General features: G+C 37.3%; 1 protein-coding gene across 2 annotated transcripts in view; it reads left to right on the top strand.

Annotated features, from left to right (window-relative positions):
• The first annotated feature begins 381 nt into the window (after positions 1 to 381).
• The window catches only part of mapk14b (mitogen-activated protein kinase 14b), a 36468-nt gene continuing 14556 nt past the window's right edge, over positions 382 to 22293 (top strand). For both annotated transcript variants that reach the window (XM_084100535.1, XM_084100534.1), the window contains exons 1-5: positions 382 to 795; positions 9395 to 9524; positions 13505 to 13563; positions 18717 to 18828; positions 20134 to 20163. In XM_084100535.1, the coding sequence (XP_083956661.1) occupies positions 677 to 795; positions 9395 to 9524; positions 13505 to 13563; positions 18717 to 18828; positions 20134 to 20163 (450 nt within the window). In that variant the 5' untranslated portion in view covers positions 382 to 676. The remainder of the gene's footprint in view (positions 796 to 9394; positions 9525 to 13504; positions 13564 to 18716; positions 18829 to 20133; positions 20164 to 22293) is intronic.

Below are 22293 nucleotides of genomic sequence, written 5' to 3'. Positions count from 1 at the left end.
ATAGGGTAAACATGAGTGGATTACTTACATCAAGACAAACAAAAATTGTATTACAATTAATCCACTCAGTAATTTTCATGGTGATATCTAAAGGTAAATTGTTTTACCCTATTCACATAAGAAAAAGAATGAATAGGCGTATGAATAAGCTATATTTGGGTCTTTTTCGAAACTTTCCCCTAATGGGATTCTTCGGGGCTTTTTTCTTTTCTTACTCAGGACATATTGAGGATACAAAATCAGTTGAGTTTGCTTCTGTTGCAATTTGTTCAAGGTTGACCCCCATTTTGGCTTAAAATGACTGGACTATAATATAAACAGTTTGCTGTGTCGCTTAGGTTCTAGTTCTCGCGAGGTTTGGGGCGAAGTCCCGAGAGTTTCCCTTATGTCGTGACGTCAAGCGTGTTAGTCAGAGGAGAACCTGTAACAGAAAAAAGGGAAAGAAATCCAAGAAGTCCGCAGCAGAAATCTCACGCTTCGCCACCCAGCGACTCCTCAAGGATCAGAGTTGGAGTTTGTGCACGATCTTCAGCGCCAGTGCATGTGACCGATGTCCTCTGATGCACGCGGACAGCTCTGTGAACGCGGAGCTCGCGCTTTTGTTTAGTTAGTTTTGTTGTTTTTATCAGAGCACTGAGATCAGGAGAGCAGCAGAAGTTTCCACTCCTCTACAGGAATGTCCCAGAAGGAGAGACCGAATTTCTATCGACAGGAGCTCAATAAGACCATTTGGGAGGTGCCGGAGCGGTACCAGAATTTGTCGCCCGTGGGTTCTGGAGCTTATGGATCCGTATGGTAAATATCTATACTGGAGAATAATATCGTGCGTAAAGCTCTTGCATAACCAGATCTGGCCGCTCGGGCCTCTCTCTCGCGTGCGATCCACAGTGTGTGTGCTAGGTCTGTTTGTGGAGAGTCATGTTGCAGCACTGCAAGTTGAGCCAGAAAACACTCTGCAAACCGAGAACGTGAACGGGCTTGCACTCGATTGCATGGGATTTTTTTTTTTTTTTGTGCTTTGCTTTGCAGAAGTCACTGTCGGGTGTCAAATGGCGTATGTTCAGTGTATTTATATGTATTGAACATAATGCATGTGTGAGATACGTACTGTACGGTCAGTATTCTTTGCACGATGTATATCAACATTTTGATGTTAAATCCACTATTGTTTTATATAGAATTGTTCTATAATCTATACAGTATTTAATGCAATTACATCAGAAGTAACTGTAATTAAATTACAGAAAAAGTAAGGGTAATCCCTTTACTTTTTCTAATTAATTACACCCAACACTGGTTTTATTAGTTATCGAATGAGTAATATAAAAAGGCAGTCATACATGAAAGTAATATATAATAAAATATCATTACTATTTTTAATAAATAATATAAATTAATGCACATATAATAATGTAATAAATAGTCATCATTGTACAAAATCTATAAAACAATTAAATGTATTTATAACTAATTAAATTTAATTGTAATTAACTCTAATAAAAAATAATAAAAATATACATTTTAAATAAGTAATATAAATTAATAACATATTACAATCTAAATAATAAAGTAATAATCTGTTACTATTGTGTAAAAAACGTAATTAAAACTCAGTTGTGAATGTTTTTGACCATTTGATGTAAAAAGTAAATTTTGCACAAAAATAATCTATAATAAACAAATAATACAGTTAAAATAGTTTATTATTGAGTATAAAAGCAATAAAAAGTTAAACACAATTAAAACTCAGAAGTTATCACACATTTAACATAAAAAGTAAATCATACATTAGAATAATCTATAATAAAAATATTATTATTTTAATAAATAATGTAAATGAATTATAATATAAGTAAATGTATATATTAGGGATGCACAATATATCAGCCACCGTATCGGCCGATATATGTTCATTTTTAATGTTATCGTTTACGGCTCGATAAGAAAATCTGTCCGATATATTAAAGCCGATAAATAATGGATTATTTCCTCCAGCTGAGACACTTTAGATGCGAGCTTGAAATATGATTGAAATCACTTCAAAACAGAAAAATACGGTTAAGTGCAACATGTGCAGCACAATTACAATGATTATAATTGTGTGCTTTGGGACATGGCTTTTAATGGTGAGACTTTTGTTTTTGTAATCAGGCTCTCAAAAATAATATAAAAATCTGGATTTAGATTTATTGGCCAATATATCGGTTATCGGCTTTTAAATATAAAGAATTATCGTGTATCGGTATAGGCCAAAATTTTCATATCGGTGCATTATATGTATACTCAACCTGAGAGAAATTTAGGTGTATCCAAGAAATGTAATGTTTCAGTGCATGCTGATGAGGACAGCATGATGTCACTCTCGGCTCTGACTCATAATTCCAGGATTAGGTGGTCTCCTCACCACAGATCTGGGTTAGTCATGTTTGTGAGGACTCCTGTTAAACCTGTGCTAAATATGACTTCATTTACATGAGTGACTCGAGGAGTCTAGATTAGTGGTGGTTTTCCTTCCAGGACCCAGATTTTACATTAGACATCAAGTGACTCAAAATGGTTTGAAACCTCTGCAGGAAATGCATTCTTTGAGCTCGTATCGGCGTGTGTGTCGGGGTAATGAATAAGAGAAAACCGTTTGCCATGTGGCTCGGGGAGTTTCAGGAAGGAGAAGCCTGCATTGCTCCAGCCACAGGTCTGGAGGACGGTCCATTCGGGTCTCTTTCTCTTTCCTGGACAGTCCCTAATAATGTGGGCGGATCCTGTCCTAGCGGTGTCCTCTGTCAGGGATATAAATGGCGCTCCATTGTGTGTGTTCCCAGGACATTTCAGTCTGGTAAATCAAGCAGTTCAGGTCTGTTCAACGTCAATCATTCCTGCCACGTGTTTCTGGGCACACATGAAGCACTCTGTCTGTCAGGCTGAATATAAAGACACTTCTGATAACCCCGTCACGAGAACCGCTTAAAGCGTCACTCCAGCCATTTGCATTAAGCTTTGTATCGTTAGAAACTCAGTCATATTTTTGAATGTTCGTGCATTATTCCCTCATTTTCCCCTGAGACGGGGAGAAATACGTTCCAGCTTATAATGATGTAAAAATCGTCATTTTGCGTCATTCTTAAGTAGTGGTCGACCGATATTGGTTTTTTGATGGCCGATGCCGATATCTTAGAGAGCAGGGTGGCCGATATAAAGCCGATATTTTATATATATATTTATTTTAATCAATATTTAATAAATTATTAATAAATTAGAAAACACATCTTTAAAATAAATATGCTTTTATACTTTAGATGGCAACTTCTTGAATCTGCAATCCTATTACAGTATTTTTCACAAAGTAATTGTTTAGAAATATGAATATGTGAATAAAAAGAAAGTAAACACTGTAACAGGGCACTCAGTAATCTGGTAATTTCGTGCTGGTAAATTAATCATATTTTTTCAATAAAGACAAGGTAACGCTAATTTTACATACAGCACAGTGAAAACGATATGAATATGACACAGTTGGCAACTGGTTATATATCAGCATATTTTATTCGATTCGATTAAATCTGCAAGGTTTGTGAAATTAAATGTTTATTAGATATTCAGACATTTGTTTAAATGACGTAGATGTGCATTTGCTGAATGTTGACGGCAAATGAGAAAGTATTTTAGCTTGTTTGCCTTTTCTGTTACAAATAAAATAAAAGCAAACGCTTTACTTTACTTACTTTGCATACCATTTACTTTCTTTGTTTACCAGTTCTGTCTAACAAAGTATTAGGTATGACTGACAGAGTATTAGATGTGACTGACAGAGATTATAAATTAATGAAGACGGAGAATGTGAGTGAGTGAGCGAGCGCTGTGTGATCATTCTCCGGAGCTGCCGTTGCCGTTCTCTTCTGGCGCTGGTGTTCTCAGCGCCGCCCATCAAAATAAAAGTCCGGGGCGCCGTCAAAATAAAAGTCCCGCTTCCAACACACCTCAGATCTTGAAATTAAACAAATGGGAAACAAGAACGTTCAAACTGTGAACAAACAAGTGTATTATTGACAAAGATTGTTTTAGTAACTCAGTAGCCTATGTGTTTGAATAATGTTTAAATGGTGTAATATTTGTGAATTTGATTATGTAGCTACTTATCCATTTTCTTGCGAGTGGCGTCAAGATGACTCTCTGGTGCCGTGAGACTCCGCCCACACGCTGTTCTGATTGGCTGACACCGCCCACACGCTGTTCTGATTGGTTGTGGGTTTGATTGATTTTGACGCATCTCACAGCGTCTAGTGTGGACAGACCAATTATTTGTCGCTGGAATCTTATCGCATCGCGTCTGGTTAGGACACGGTGTAAAGCCTAAGTTGATCGTAGAACAATTGCCACCAATGGTCTCTACGGTTAACTGAGACCTACAGTGCTTTTGGGAAACACAGCCCTGTTTTGTACAGCTAAAAATAACTGGAAGCGGATGACACCAGAAGCCTCGCACATTCAATTTACAATCAAAAATACGGTGGATGAGTTATTGATAAAAGTCTATTAAAATATAGATAATATGATTTTTTTTTTTTTCTTCCGGATCCCAACTGTTGCTCACTGTACTAACTATCATGCCACCCGCCCAATCAAATTTGAGAATGGGATATACAGGTTAGCAATGTCATGTTGTTCAGTGGACATCTCTGCCTTTTGAAATTTTTTTAATTATTGTTAGAGGTGTGTTTTGTTGGAGCACCAGTGGAATATCTAATCTGTGATTTCATGAAAATCCAGGCTGTGAACGTCTGCAAACGTCCCACATTGTTGAGGTCACAAGTCTTGTTGTTTGAAAGAATCTGGAAGATTCTGACTGCAGAACTCTGGAAGATTGGGAGTTTCTCTTGGAGTTGCTGAATCAAACGGGAAAATCCCTGTATTTAAAAAAAAAACAGAAGTGAAGTGAAGAACAGTGTTGTTTATCATCCAAGTGCATCCGTGGAGAACATGAAGTGCGACAGCTGAGCAAAAGCACATAGTCAGTGTGTGTCTTCAGTCGTTCAGTCAGAGCTGTGTGTGATCAAGTGCAGGGCAGAAGGACAGGAACGCAGCGATCGAGTCACGGCGCTCTACGCCGGAAACTCCTTTGGTCTACTTCCGTCCTGTTTTTCTTGCCTTGGCACTATTTCTTCATGATCTAGATAAGGTCGAACTGAAGACACAACTGTCTCCCTGGCTACTGTGTTAAAGGCACATTCTGGTTTTAATAGTTATTCTTCATTCATGAAAATAACAAAAATAGAGTTTACAGAGTCAGACTCCCATTGAAAATGCTTTTTAAATGTTTTTTTTTTTATAGAAAATTTATTGGAATGGATGAGTCAAAGTTATTTTTGGTGGTATTCAAAATGAACATTGATATGACCACATATACACTGTAAAGTTTCAGGAAATAAACTTCATTCCGTAAAATAAGTATAATAAGGGTTTTTTGATGATTGATTTTTGAATCAATATGTGAAACTGAAAAGTCAGAATGAAACCGAAATTGCTATCATCTTTTCTTCTTTATTGTGACTATAGGGGTGTGCGATTATATATCGTCTAAGATAATATTGTGATTGTTGTTTTAACAGTGTGTAATTATATTGAGTATGTCCCTCACTTTACAAAAACACATGCATAGACTACGTGATGTATTAAAATGCATTTAGAATCCCCACAATATTCAAGATAACGGGGCAAAAATACCTCCGTCTTTTATATTTACATAATTTAATATAGTTAATCAGTATCCCACGAAGAGTGCTGTTTTTTCTCCAAATATCAGCATGATTAATGTGATATTGATTTTATACAACAGTTCAATAAACAAGAAGTTAATTTTAAAGGGGACCTATTATGCCCCTTTTTACCAGATGTAATATCTTGCAGGTGTCTGTGAAGTTTCAACTCAAAAAACCCCACAGATCATTTATTAAACCATGTTGTAAATGATTTTTGAGTGGAAGGAATAAAGCTTTTTTTCATGCATGTATCTTTAAATGCAAATGAGCTGCTGTTTCCCAGAAGAGGGCGGAGCCTGTGCAACTCTTGCCTCGGACACTTTGCCAGAAACTAAAACATGTTTGGTTTCGATTATCATTGCAGTTCATCATCATGAAAGTTTATTATCAGCATGCGTTTTAAAGCCATATCAGTGAACTTCTGATATATGGTTTTCTGAGCCGCTACGGATCAACTATGATCCCTATTCTTGACATCGCACATCCTGCGACGTGACTATCGTGGATGCGCACATCGCGATTTCGATGCTAAAACGATACATCGCGCAGCCCTACTGTGAACATAAACATTAGCGATAAAAGCCAAGAAAACCTGATGGTCTATGAATGTTTATAGGCTGTTCATGGTTTTTGAGTTAATACAGAGGAAAAGCCTGAGGCTCTAAATGCTAATCTCTATGTCCAGTACGAGCAGATCAGCTTTGAAATGGGACTTTTCCTGTGCTCTGTGGTGGTTTCCCATGTTTCACAATCAGCACTGAGTCATTGGCTCGAGTCTCGCTCTACTAGATCTTTCTGTTGGATTAGACCCAGCATGCATGTAGAACACCAGTCCTGTGCCGGTGTGCTGTGCAGATATCACTGGCTAACTGTAGCTAATGTTCAGTCTGTAGCCGTCTGTTCACAATGCGTGCGAGTCGATATCTCCCATAAACACCACACCCATGAGCGTGTGCAGTGGAGAGACTTCAGCAATGCCTCGATCCCTCGTCCTGCTAGTTTGAGTCACGCACTGCTCGTTATGTAAGAGTCTAGAAGAGAATCATTACTACAAGACTCAACTATAAAGCTGTGCGGATTTTGACCTCACTGTTGGCATTGTGTGTCTGTCAAAACTGTAGCATGTCTGAGCGTGATTTATCTTAGTAAGTCATCTCAGTACTTTAGTGTCACAAAGATTTGCATGTGTTCCTGTGTAGCAACACGTTTTTCCAAGGGTGTGATCTGATGGTACATTTATTTATGTTTTACAAATTGTTATAACTAGTTTACAATATGTTTTAATGTATTTTTGATCAAATAACTGCAGCCTTAGTGAACAAACATAAAAAAAATTAAATATAGCCTGTATATATTTGTCTTAGTGTCATTTAGTTTTTCTAATATTTTGAATTTAGCTTTTCTTTTTTTTAATATTTTTTAGTTTTCATGATAATTGTGCTTTCGTCATTTTATTAGTCTAAAAAAATGTGTAATAAGGTTTATTTTTAAGGTTTATCTATTATAAAATTTAGGTTTTTTTTTTAGTTTTCGTTTTGAATAATTAATAATAGTTAATAATTTCAGTGCTTTAACTTAAACATATTTCCATTTATTGCCAAGGCATAATTGTTCAATTTTTTCAACTAATATTTTATTTAAATTAACTGGAGTGTTTTTAATAGTTTTAGTTTTTAGTTAAACATAATAAACCTTGTGTGTATTTTGTATGTATATGCATACAGAAGTTTTACCCACAGTTTCATATTAGCATTATTTCTGAAGGATCATGTGACACTGAAGACTGGAGTAATGATGCTGAAAATTCAGCTTTGATCACAGGAATAAATGGTTTAATTTTTAATTTTAGAGTGAATGTTTGTTGTACTGTAAATGGCTATTCCTTCCATTATGGTGTCTTGTGGGTTTGTGTGTGACAGTGTGTTATTATTTGTCTGGGCGGGCACTTTGGCGAGGTGTGTTCTTTGGAGAACGGTAACTCAGGCTCCTTCCATCTGTGAAACTGGCCTACTTACACTTCCTGGAAAGCCTGTTGGCTCTCCTGACCGCAGAAGCCGGAGCCGCCATGGTCACTGCTCTTCCATTGTTCCAACGCTTATGTGGAAAACGGAATTGGGGCCTGAGTCTGTTTGTCATGATGACCGTTTTCTTAGCCATGCTTTGTGAATTGAGCAGATGTTTTGTAATGTAGATGATTAGTTGAAATTGTACATAAGAATTACATATACATGAATATTCTTATATTAATAAAAAATATTTAAAGGAACACGCCGACTTTTTGGGACTTTAGCTTATTCACCGTATCCCCCAGAGTTAGATAAGTCCATACATACCCTTTTCATCTCTGTGCGTGCCGTAACTCTGTCTGACGCACCCACCGCTAGCCTAGCTTAGCACAAAGACTGGAGGTAAACAGCTCCAGCTAGCATACTGCTCCCAAAAAATGACAAAATAATGCCAACATTTTCCTATTTACATGTTGTGATTTGTAGAGTCACAGCGTGTACAAATAACAAGGTCACATGAGACACAGCCATCTTCTAACCGTACACATACTGGGAACTATATTCTCAGAAGGCGAAGCACTGCTACTTGGGCGGAGTGATTTGCTAGCTGGAGCCGTTTACCTCCAGTCTTTGTGCTAAGCTAGGCTAGCGGTGGGTGCGTCAAGCAGAGCTAACTGGTAGATTAGACTCTTACCGTATCCGGTCGGCAAAACAGCAAAAACGCCCTTCTTGCAAAGGAACGATTTGATCGCCGTCTTCTGTTCCTGTTTTAGATAAAAAGCCAAGTCTAACTCGTTCATTGTAGCGGCCAAAGCCGTTTCAAACAACTGGTGTTCATCCATAGCCATCTTGCAATGTTTACTAATGACTTCAACGTCACAGTGCTGTCGTCATCTGTTTAGCTCCGCCTATATCAGATAACCCGATGTGATTGGTGCAGCTCAGATCGAGGGGCATATTTAATGAGCATCATTACTAGACACCAGAGTAACTCGCTGAGAAAATTCAACTTGTGCTCTCGCGAGAACTCTGGATTTCCAGGGTACTAATACGATATATTTATTCACCACATCTGATCATTTACACAGTTTTATTTGATGTCATACATGTAACACATTTTCAACACAAATGCTTTAATAGTTAATTTTACAGATTTAAACCTATTTGGAATCCCCACAATCTCAGATACACCTTTCCCAGCATCATTTTTTCTTAAATAGCCGTTTTAAGTCCCTGTACGTGAACAGATGCAAATCATATAAAATTGGAAAATTGCTAATAGCAGGGATCCGTCTTTCCACCATCTTTTTCCGCCACTGCAGTGGCTGAGAGGAGGATGCTGATATTTAAGGCTTTCCAAACAAAGCATTCTGTGTTATTTATTAAATCTAGATGGTTATAAAAAGTCACGTTTTCAGGAGGGAGGTATATGAGAATCTAATTTGCATATGATGATTCATGTTCTTACTCTTGCTGTATGAAACTAACCCACTTTTATTATGGTAACGGAGCATTTTATGCTTTTGAAACCAGTTATTCCAGCTTTTTAGGGATGTTCTCCTACAACATCACTGCTTGTGAAACCAGGAGTCTCCTGTAATCTTGTGGCCTGCGATGTTGTTCTTGTTTCCACAGCTCCGCGTTGGACGCAAAGACAGGCCTGAGGGTCGCAGTCAAGAAGCTGTCCCGGCCCTTTCAGTCCATCATCCACGCCAAGCGCACATACAGAGAACTGCGGCTGCTGAAACACATGAAACACGAGAATGTAAGAAAGATGTTTTAACTGCTCTTTCTTCCACCTTCAGATACAGTATGACTGCTCTTTTGACAGGATTGCGCTGACTGTATTTCTAAAGTTCTCACATGCGGCTCATGATCTGTGATTTCTTCTCCTTCCACTTTCATGTCTATTAAGCAACCTCACATCCTCTGCCAGCACAGATCCCAGCGGGGGATTCATCTGTGCGTTATGAAACTCTATTGATTATTGTCTGAGAGCTAATGAGGGCGTGGGGAGACATTATGCACTATTACTGCATAGTGTGCTGCGTTCCCTGCAACATCATGAATGCATAATGTGAAATATTTGCTTTTTAAAACAGTTTTGTGACAGATCTCTGTAATGCTTTGTTCAAAATGCCTAAGTCGAAGGTCAAAAGTGCATTTAAGAGCTGCTGTTTTTCAGCAGGCATGCAGCAGTTCCTATATGCGATTTTCTTATTTATTGCCTGTTTTTGTCAAGGTACTCACCATGTTTTTGCATAGAAAAAAAAACACCCTTCATTTTTTTGCGTTCTGCCCAGAGTCCACGAATCTGTGCTGCCTCTGTTTGAGCGTGGGTGAAACTCTATGCTGGATCACAGCCACCTACTCGCTCTATTCCTCCCTCCCTCTCTCTCTCTCTCTCTCTCTCTCTCCCTCCACTTTCCTTCATGCACGCACTTTTGGGTTCCCTGGCGCTGTCTGTCTGTCTGTCTCTCTGTCTCACAGATGTTAATGTTTAATAACCCTCAAATCCCTGAACAGATCGGCTCTTCAAACATCAATCTTCCTTTTTCATATTGAAACCAGTGGCAACAACTGGCACACAAGCTGCGAGTTTTTGCTCTATTTTCTTTGTGTGCAGTGAAATATGATCTGTAAACCTATTTATCGACACTATCTTTCGCAATATAGGCTAAGTAACATAAAATACTGTACTGGAGCAAACTATCTGCCCACTTATTACACACTAACAACAGATTCTCATTAAATCTGACTGAATCCAGATGATAAAAGTCATTTATTGTGACACTTTGGAGATTTGGAGACATGTAAATTATTTTTTATAAATTTTTTTTATTGATCTATAGCATTTGTTATGAAAAGTAGCAACCTACACATTTAGAAACTATAACTACAACATGCCACAATTGTAATATAAATCTCTATTGAGAAATATATTTCATTTACAGATTATCTATTATAAATTCTACAAGTTAGTCAAAATTTACCACAATAGATACCAAAATTCCAGTAGTCGCTACCAATACCAATGCCAATAAAATTGTACGGTTCTCGGTACCAATTTCGGTACCACAGCTAAATCTGTTGGAACTATTTTATTTAACTATTTGAAAAAAATATTAAATTAAATTCAAAGAGTTTATTATTTATGATGATAATCATTATAAGTAAATAATACAAACATTTGAAGGCCACATGCTGTTTAAATGTAAACTGTTTATTAAAAAAGATCAAGTAAAACATAAGCAACCCTCTACACACACACACCTAGTAATAATAATAATTATTATTAGTGTTAGTATTATTATTATTACATTGAGACATAACAATAGCCGCGTTTCCACTGTCGGGCCAGGGCCGGGCCGTGCTAGTGCGTGCCAGGGCCAGTTGCGTTTCCACTGTCACTTCCGGGGCTTGATCGGGGCTTACTCGGGGCCAACGGCCAGGATTTCTGGCCCGTCGAATACCTTGGGCCAAAGCGGGCCAGCTCGGGCTAGAGGAGTGGTTACGAACAGAGGCGGAGTTTACTGTCGGGAGACGGCAGCGCCGGATGATTCTGTTAGCATTAAAGACTTTTAAAATAATTTAATGTTCATGTTTGAATGCCTTCTGTTTGTGATGCAAAAGACTATGCGCGCTAACCATTACCACAGTAAACGCTTGAAGATAAGCATAGTAAAAAAACATAGTGAACGCTTGAAGAAATCAGACCAATATCTGCTATCACAGTCATGTTTTTATTGTATCTGTCAGTAGCCTACGTCTCGTCTCTTTATACCGGACTATCATAAAATAAAGACTGAACTGAAAATATCTGTATGGGAGTTGGGAGAGTGCTAAAGCTCCTCAGGTCGTATTTTTGGTGGCATATATTTGTAGAAATTATCATTCTTTCTAAATGTGATGTAAATATGTCCTGTAACTACCAGATAAACAGAAACAGACGCGACTGAAGAAGTAAGTCTGTCCTCTACCTCCTCTTTCTTTTGTGAAATAGACCAAACGGTAATTTATTTCTGAGTGACAAATGTGTAATTTTGACATAAATTAATTCATTATGATCAGTGTATCACTTTTTATTGTAAACCTGTGGTAAAACATCGATGCTTGGGTTTTAAATATTCAAGTAAACAACAAAAATGCCAGCAAACGGCCGCTTTTATCATGTTTGTTTTCAACGCTGTTTCCAGTGATTTCTGATTAGTTTTCTGATAAAACTTCTATTTGTTGGTGAAATGATGGGTTAGTGTGACGTTGTTCCAGAGAGGCGTGTTACGGGCGTGTTTCAGTGAAGCGCTGTGGAGCTTCTGGCCCGACAGTGGAAACGCAGGCCTGGTGCTATTAGCCCGGCACGGCCCATTTAAAGCCCTGGCTAGCACTGGCCCGACAGTGGAAACGCGGCTATTGAGATGTTTTCTCCTCTTTTCCATCCGTCTTTTTAATTTATGTGGCTGTTTTAGATGGTGTCTGACTTTCTGCTGCCAGTGACACCAGCAGGTTTATTCGGCTGCTGTCTCTTTAAGACCGAATGCAGGATCCAATATACTGTTACACGTGTGTTTTCTTTCTCAACTGTTTACGTTCACTTAAGACATAAATGACTGTTAACAAGGATATTTTGACACAATTCTGTGTGTATTTGTCCGTTAAAGTGTAAGAAGGTGCGAAAGAGAACAGCCCAGCACAGAAAACACTACCGAATTGAGTTCTCTTTCACGTCTTCTTGTGCTTAAATGGTTTAAAACCACATTAAAATGAGCTCACAGGAATCAATAAAGCGGAATCAAATATTTAATTTTATAACACTTTTTTTTCTTTTCGATTTTTCGATTCCCAACTCTATTCATGATGATCAAGTTTGTAATTAATTCTCAATGACACACTCCTTAAACTTAAAGATTTTTTTTTTATATATAAATGCTGTTCTTTTGATCTTTCTATTCATCAAAGAATCCTAAAAAATGCATCACGTTTTGACAAAAATATGAAGCAGCACAACTTTTCAACATTGATAATAGTCAGAAAGGTTTCTTGAGCATCAAATCATCATATTAGAATGATTTCTGAAGGATCATGTGACACTGAAGACTGGAGTAATGATACTGAAAATTCAACTTTGATCACAGGAATAAATTACACTTTAAAGTAGCCTATATTCAAATCGAAAACTAAATAAAAAAAATAAAAATAAAAAAAACCTTATCAAATAAATGCAGCCTTGGTGAGCAGAAGAGACGTCTTTCAAAAAACGTTATACCTACCTTAAACCTTTGAACAATTGTGTAATTAATAGTCATCATTTTGCTGAAACACTGACGATGGCCAAGGTTCATGCATGTTACCATGGGCAGAAGTGCATCAACAGTTTAACCAGAATAAAATGTACCTTCTCCTCCTCCTGCAGAGAGAGAGAGAGAGAGAGGTGATGCCCACACAAAATATAAATGAGTGTAACAGAGGATGTTCACAAGTGGAAGCAACACCTCTCACTCTGTGTGCTGCTTCCTCTGAGGGGAACCGCAATGGGCCGCATACTTACCAACAGCAGAAAACAACTTCAGTCAGGACACATGATGAAGAGCAGCTAATGTGTTTACAGTACAGTCTGTTCAGTGTGTGTGCTCAGTTGAAGTGCACACTCATGGAATAGAGCAAAAACACTTTTCAATGATTTGACCTTAATCTTGTAATGTTGCTGTGATTCAGACTAATTGTCTCTGACTCTTGTCCTTGTTGCAGGTAATTGGTCTTCTAGATGTTTTCTCGCCCGCTACCAGTCTAGAAGAATTCAATGACGTGTGAGTATTTGCTTCATTTCCTCACGGTTAACGTGAACCTTTTTTCATCCTATCAGGCACATTTCAGGCCACCTTGCACTTCTGAAACATGCAAAAAAAAAAGTATGTTCATGAAAAATGCTCATAGCACGATATAGTTGTCAACTTATTCTACTTCATCCAGAACGCTCAGTTTATCGACTCTTTGCTTGTTCCATGTTGTTGTGAAAAGTTGATAGGGCATGTGTGTGGCATTATGGGTTGCAGGTCTGTGGGTTCTGAGAAAAAGAATAACGCAGTATGAAGTGGCTCACTTCAGTAATCACTCAGGTGTATCTAAAGGTCCCATCTGATTATTGGATGTGTAGGTGTCTCCTTCACAACCCCGCATTGCTCAATAAAATCTTAATTAGATGTAGCCCTGATTATGCGGCATGTGTCGAAGGCCCTGTTCAATCCGGAAGTGTTCAAACACCTTGCATCCAGTTGTCAAAGTGATAATCAGAAAGCAGCAGCGTTTACTTCCCGTCAAGTTCTGCTCCGGGAGAGGGAAAGAACATCGTGGCTGTGCACGTGTTGGGAATATCCGCAGTTACCGTGGCAACAGGCTTCATCTGCTCAGCATAATTTCCTCGTGGCACACAGGCAATAACCTGCAAACTGTTATTGCCTCATATAGCTGCCTCTCGAAATAATCATAACACAAACAATAGAATAATCGCTCATCCAGGGAATTATAGATAAAAATGTATTGCCCTGGCATATGAGATGTCGTAATTATGAAATTTTGGCCAATTAATTGTCATGCTAATAATTATTGTGTGTCACTTGCTTTGTAAGCTTAATGCACACATATACCTTTGTAAATATGTATAATCTTGAGGTAATTATTAATTATCATTAGTTATTTATAAAAAAGATTATGAATAAAAATAATTATTATTATTATTATTGTAAATATTACAGTAACTATAATATACAAAAAAATATTACTTTTTTTATGGTTTTCATTTGATTGACTTCAGTTCACTTTTCACTCATGCTGATATTTTCTGGAGCTCAACCATTATATGATAATTTCATATATTTTATTCATATATTGTTATTTGTGTCGTGAATATTAGAATCTAGTGCATCAACACATTTCTGTCCTAAATTCTTTAGTGTCATGCATCATTTTATGGTTGTCTGACTTGTAAAAAATATTTGCCATTATACCGAAACACTGTTCCCGATGCATTGTTTGTTTTTTATATTTTCATGCAAAACTCTACATAACTCACTACTGCATTTCTATATTATTGTTAAATTCCATTATTATGAAATGTGTGACTGAAATTTAAAGTTCACATTGTTAATTGCAAAGTTGCACACTTGTATTTGCCCAATTATTGTTATAAACCTCATAATAGGAGGTTATTAAAGGTGCTCTAAGTGATGTCACACGTTTTTTAGGCCGAAACATTTTTTGTCAAATCCAGCAAACATCTCCTTACTATCCGCTAGCTGCCTGTCCCCCGAACACACTGTAAAAAAACGCGGTCTCTGTAGACAGCCCAGGCTCCACAAACAGCAACAAAAACAAACTGGCCCAGCCTGGACCACGAAACATAACAAACAGTGTTCCAGCCAATAACCGACAAGAATGATTTGGGGGTGGGGGGTTAGTGCGCGTGCACATGAAGGGGGGTGTGGGGAGTGGAGGAGAGAGAAGCATGAAGAGGGAAGTTAGCCAGAGGAGAGATGTCCTAGACAACGACAACGACTAACGTTAGAATTATATTCTCTTGAATTTTGATATGGCCGACACACGACCAAAGAGACGACGTTCCGATGAACAAATAGCAAAGAAGAGGGAAAAGGAGAAGGAACGCGCAAAGTCCCGAATTTACATCGGAAAAGCCTTCGACTCGTTCTTGACTGTTTCAGAAAGCACGGAAGGGAGGGGGAGGAGGGAGGGTCGAGCTAGCCTCCGTTTTGTTTGACAATACTTCGAACGTCAACAAGAAGTGACGTCACCCAACGGTGCTCAAGTTTAAGGTGCTCGAGTTTAATTAAAGGTGCTCAACGCGATGTTGAGCACCTTTAATAAGATACTGATAAGAACATTAACCAACAACGAGTCACCCAGCTGCCGCAAGCCAGTGATTATAGTTTATAAAGTTTTAAATATGGATATTTTTCTTACAAAAACCCATCGCAGAAGCTTTATTAACCCTCTGGAGTCGTATGGGTTACTTTTATGATGGTGAATGCGCTTTTTGGAGCTTCAAAAACTCAAGCTCTATTCAATGCCATTACAAAGCTGGGAAGAGCTTTGTAATATAACTCCGACTGTGTTCGACTGAAAGAAGAAAGTTGTACACGCATAGAATGGCTTGAGGGCGAGTGAATTATGGGATAATTTTCATTTTTGGGTGAACTGTTCCTTTAAGGCTACAAAATTGTGTAAAGACATAATGCAGCATAAAAGCCAGATTGAAAGACCGATTAAATCTTGCCAGTTTTATATTCTGTATAAATGCATTTGTGCCCCTTCTGAGCAGCATTAAACACTCTGTAAATGCCCCTTCAGAAGCACTTCTGTGTTTCAACAGGTTACAAAAGCAAAGTGAAACCTGGCTGCCCTTGATTACTAACCACACAGTCAGGGTTGAACAGTGTGAAACCTGGAACAAGACGATCCTGGATGTCACACCTGTGGCTTGGCTTGTATAGAAAACATTGTATGTCCAATGCAAAATCTGGGTCATTGATGCAAAGCCACTAGAACATGATGCATCGAAGCTAATCGTCATAAAGGTCCCATTTTAATCTCGGGTGCTTTAAGGACTGTTGCGCTCACTCTCAGTATAGTTCATTTTTGTCTGGTTAGAGCCGTCTGAGGTCACGACTGCAGGGAGAGAGGAAGAAGCGCACCGTGAGTTTCCCTGGAACAAAAGCACCAGTGTGAGTTGTGTTTGGTTGCGAAGAGAGTAGGAACAGGAGCCTACACTGGAGGAAGGGTCTCGCTGTGCTCTTTATCTGCATCGAGCGCTTGCACAAGCACTGCAAGATGCATGGAAACAAGAGCTAAGAATACTATAATACTCCTATAAATACCTCGTCCCCGAAAATCTCTAGGAGAATGAGTGTGAGAGCAGAGCTCAGGGGCAAGAGGGAGGAGAGCATTTGGCAAGAGATATTTCTGAACCGCATGTATCCATATACTCGAGTATCTGCCATGCAAACGACTCTGCTACAGAAGACGTTTTACTACAGTCTGGTTGTTTCACCCCTCGTGCTCACGCAAAGCGCTCATGCTTAAGGTTAATGATACGGCTCATGGCCGGGTCAAACGAGCGGCTCTTGGATTCCTTTCACAGTTCAGAAGAGCTTTCGGCAGGCGACCCTGTGCCCAGCTGGCTCCGCACCAGACACATTCCACAAGCGGATTGGTTGTACAGTGTGTGTTCTAGGTTAAAGTGATAGTTCACCCAAAACTGGAAATTCTGTCATTAATTACTCATCCTCATGTCGTTCCAAACCTGTAAGACCTTCGTTCATCTTCGGTACACAAGTGAAGATATTTTTGATGAAATTCAAGGACCAGAAAGGTAGTAAAGACAGCGTTAAAGTAGTCCATGCGACTACAGTAGTTCAACCTTAACGGTATGAACAGGGTTTCGAAATTAACAAAAAATCGACTGTGGCGTGTAACGCTGTCAAATCACTGGCCAGTTTGGCGTGTTACTTATTACGTTTACTCACTTTGCTGGGGAAGTTCTTGTAAACTAAATCTGCGCAAATTTAGCGCAAATACTCAACTCGTGAGTCATCATGATATATTAAATACAGTATTGCGACAGTACGTTGAGTTTTATCTGGCTTACTTGAACAAATATCACCACGCAAAAAATAACGGCTCGCTTGTTAATTTGCATTGAAGCAATAGCAAAGATTAAAAAGCATTTGGTTAACAGAAAAGACAAATTATTATTTTATTTTTTTATGTTCTTTGTACTGTATTAATCTATCCACCTAAAACACATTTTTGGTGGAAAGGATGAGGATGAAAGAGGAATGGAGGAGATGGCTGAGTGACAGGATTTTGTTTGAATAAGAAATTAATGTATGAAATCCAAATTCTATTTTATTTATATATATATATATATATATATATATATATATATATATATATATATATATATATATATATATATATATATATATATATATATATATAATTTTTTTTTTTTTATTCTATCATTTTTTATTATTATTCTATGTATTCCAAGCTTTGGCAATATTGTATTATGTACAGTCATGCCAATAAATATATATAAAAGAGATAAGCAAGCGGTAACTTAAAAATTTAGTAGCCAAATTGGCCGGTGAGTGAAAAAGTTAATTTCAAACCCTGGTTATGAAGCGATGAGAGTGTTTTTTGTGAGCAAAAAAATACGACTTTATTCAACTATTTCTTCTTTTCCACGTCAGTCTCCTGCTCTGTTTATGTTGTAAATGCTCACGTGACCAGTGTAGGCCAATAATGAGGCGCCGTAGAACCCAGAAGCGCTGCACTGTATTTACAACGTATACAGCGTTGATATATGATGCATGATTATCAAAGTAAAATTGATCATGATATGTCTCACTGCAATTATCAGCTGAATTAGTCAAAAACAGTAGGAATGTTTTCCTGTAGCTCAAACAGTAGAGCGTTGGCACTTGTAACGCCAAGGTCATGGGTTCGATTCCCAGCGAAAGCAAGAACTGATAAGAATGTAAATGTGTACCTTGAAATGCAATGTGCGTCGCTTTGGATAAAAACGTCTGACAAATGCATAAATGTGAATGTGGCCTGTGAAATCTCGACTCAATTGGAAACTATTTTCACTCAATAGTTACTGAAAAAGGTTTGAGTTGATTCTTCATAAAGCACATCCAAGTGTGTACACTCAGATTGTTGCACTCAAGTCCTTAGAGTAAAAATAATATTTCTGCTTTTTTATTCAGATGCACTACAGGCCAAAAATCACCCCATGTCATCTTGTGAAAATTCCTCTTCATTTTGCAATTTGTATCCCATGAAAACTATGATTGTGCAGCTCTTATTCGTACTCCTCCTCAGTCTTCACTCGTCAGTGTCATGATCTGTGAAGTTGCTGTGTCATGATGACTTTGTTTCACAGGTATCTGGTGACTCACCTGATGGGAGCAGACCTCAACAATATTGTCAAGTGCCAGAAGCTGACAGACGATCACGTCCAGTTCCTCATTTATCAGATCCTACGAGGATTGAAGGTTAGGCCCTGCCCACTGTTTTCACTCTTTTCACTGTTACTTTGCTGTAATTGCTCGATGTAATGGGAGCTCAAAGGAATATTCTGGGTTATTGACAACATCTGTGGCAAGCCGTTGAGTAGGACTGACAGGACTCTGCTGTATGGATTATACTGTGCTATATACAGTATCCATGGCATAAGTGTAGACAGCTTTACTGACTATAATGGACTGATGTTTTGATTTGTTGTTTACAGTTACCAAACATTGCAACTTCACACATAATATTCTTATATATTCAGTATTCACACATACTATATACAGTTCACATTGCAAGCACATTTGTCTATATATCCAGTCTTATAATCGATTACTGTTCTAAATCTTGCTTTTAACTTTTTATTTTTACTTTGATTAGTGTTAAATAGTTTGAAACTTTTTTTGTACTGATGCAAGACTTCATTTTTAAGTTTTTTGTTTGTTTTTGTTTTTAAATTAATCACATATAGGCGCTAAATTAAATAAATTTAATTAAAAAGTAGACATTATTATTACTTGATTACATTCAGGGGTTCAGTTTTCAGCAAAAGTACCTGTACTGTATATATCACTCATATTGTAATATTAGATTTTGCTCATCATATGATTTTGAATAATCCCTCAGTTTATCTAAAAGAACATAAGTGTTTACTGTAATGCACTTGCAAAAGCTTAAAGCTGGTCAGTGTTACTGAAACTGAGAGATATGTCTGTTATTTTCTGTGGTCAATCAACAGAAAGTACTAACACCACAAATAGTTCATCAATATTAATGGATATTCACCCTTTCTATTTTTTAAATGCAGCTTATTGATCTTGTCGTGAACAATCTATCTATGTATGCATTCCTTTCTTTATTTCTTTTGACCTTGTTTCTTAGTCAAAATGTCACAACTTAATCTTTTATTGAAACGACTTCCTTCTGGTGACGTTTGCTGGACTTCTCAAATATTTTTTCCGATTGAATCCCTCTCCTTTCTTACAATCGACTGCAAACTGAGATGCATGTCATAACACGGAAGAAAACATCCGTCTACTTCCAGGACATTGTGGCTATAAGTTTTCCTTTAACTCTACTGTTGAATATCCTACTGGACAATTACTGTAATTTATTCTCTCTAAAGTTATTTGAAAGATAACTGTGTAAGGTTTATAATACGCATGTATTATGAAGAATATGAAGGACTGGTCTTGTATAATGTGTTGATGTGTCAGACGTTCAACAACGGCTTCTCATTGATCTCTGCATTTGTTTAAAGTGAGTTCATCTGTCTTTTCTCCACACAGTACATTCACTCAGCAGACATCATCCACAGAGTGAGTAACCACACTTTCTGTCCATATCTCCTTTTAATTATTCATGGGTATGTGTGTGTATGTGTGTATATATATACAGTATATATATATATATGATGCACCGATGTGAAAATTGTGGCCGATACCGATAACCGATATTAATATTGCTGTTATGGCCGATACCGATATTTACCGATGTTGATATATCTCTGTATAGAAAACACATTTTTATGATAATCAAATAAAAATCTATTTTCCAAAACACACATGCATTATATTGCATTGCATATAATGTGTGCTGGTCAACTTGTCTAAAATTAAGAAACCCCTAGAAAACAGTATAAAAAAAAAAAAACATAGGAACATTGTGTATAGGATAGGCTACTTAATTTATTATTCCAATATCCAAATATGATACTAAAAAATACCACAGGGAAAAGGGCTTCTATTTGTGACGTACTGTCTTTGCGTTTGAACATTGCACATTTTAAACAGGATACACATTAACTAAATAAATGTTAGCCAATACAAACATATTTATAGAAAACAGTTGACAATGAATAGACAGGACTCCAATAATAGCATAACGAATCACTTATTCTAAAAATAATAACAAAATAATAATAATAATAACAAGTAGGCTATAAGACGAATCCGACATATGGGCTGTGTTAACAGTAAAACGTCCGTCATTTAACGAATTTTAAAAACACGGATGGATAATACAAAATGCTTTCTGACATTTTGACAGAAAAAAAAAAGCAAGAACAAAATTTAAACTTAGCCCGCCAATTTTTCATTTTACAATGATCTTCTCTCTCTGTGTGCGTGCGTCTGTGTTTGTGAGAGAGAGAGCTCGCGCAGCACTGATACAATGGTAGCCTACTTTTTAATCCATAGGCCTAAGTAACGAATGCGCTAGTTTTCATACAAAATAAATATGTAACATAATTAGGTAGGCTACTTTAGTTATTATTAACACAATAACGTAACACATGAAGGCTACGTTTCTCAACACTGAGAATGAATAAATAAACGCCTGTTTCTCCACTCGCGCTTATCAGTAGACCTAATCCACAAATCACACGTGCTGTCACTTTTGAGAAAAATCAAATTCGAACGGGTATCAAATATCAAGCAATATATTCAAATATCTACGAGTCAAAAAACGATCAGTCAAAAATGAAGAGGAAAAAAACATATAAGTCGCACTGGACTGCGTTAACAATGTTACAGACGGGACAGTTCTCCGTTATGGACGTGAGCGCTCTGAAAGCGGCACTAAAAGACTGCTTTAAAACTTTCACAGAGACCTCAAACAGAAAGCACAAAGCCTGTATTTAAATTTAAATTCGTTTTGTATTAATTGTATCTTAATTTTGATCAATGTTTCATCAACCAATTGCCTGGATTTAATAAATAAGAAGTAGAAAATAATATAGTAGAAAATATTTAATCAGGACACAGAGACGACGGTGCGTGAACCTGGTCCTGGAGCGTGTCTCATAAACGAAACCTACCTGCCTCACAGACCTGAGACATATATAGAAAGCTTGAAATGTCTATTTTTAAACAGAACAATTCAAAACGAAAGAAAACAGACTGTTCTCTGCTTATGTCATCTGTATGAAATGTGTATTTCTCTCAGGCGCGTTCACTACTGCAAAGATCGCGAGTCAGCATCGTCAACTTCATCTTCAACTTCACACGTCAAATATCGGCCTGTTCACATCGGCCATATTTTGACATCGGAACGATACCGATGTGTAAAAAAATGACCATATCGGCCGATATTATATCGGCGGCCGATATATCGTGCACCACTAATATATATATATATGAAGAGTTCAGATGCAAAAGCCTCTAAGTGCCATTTGAAATTTTCTTCTAGAATGATAATTTTTATCAAGCTTGTATATTTAAGTTCAGTAATTTCACTTAAATGACAATGAAGATTTCCTATTAGTTGCCTATTAAGTGAAATTATTGAACTTCAATATATACGAGCTTGATAAAAATTATCATTCTAGAAAATTTCAGATGGCACTTAGAGGCTTTTACATCTGAACTCTTCATACATATATATATATATATATATATATATATATATATATATATATATATATATATATATATATATATATATATATA

This window comes from Abramis brama (assembly GCF_963993115.1).
Source record: "Abramis brama genome assembly, chromosome: 23".
Lineage (NCBI taxonomy): Eukaryota > Metazoa > Chordata > Actinopteri > Cypriniformes > Leuciscidae > Abramis > Abramis brama.
Note: the sequence above shows the minus strand (reverse complement) of the source record. Positions and strands in the feature narration are given on the sequence as shown.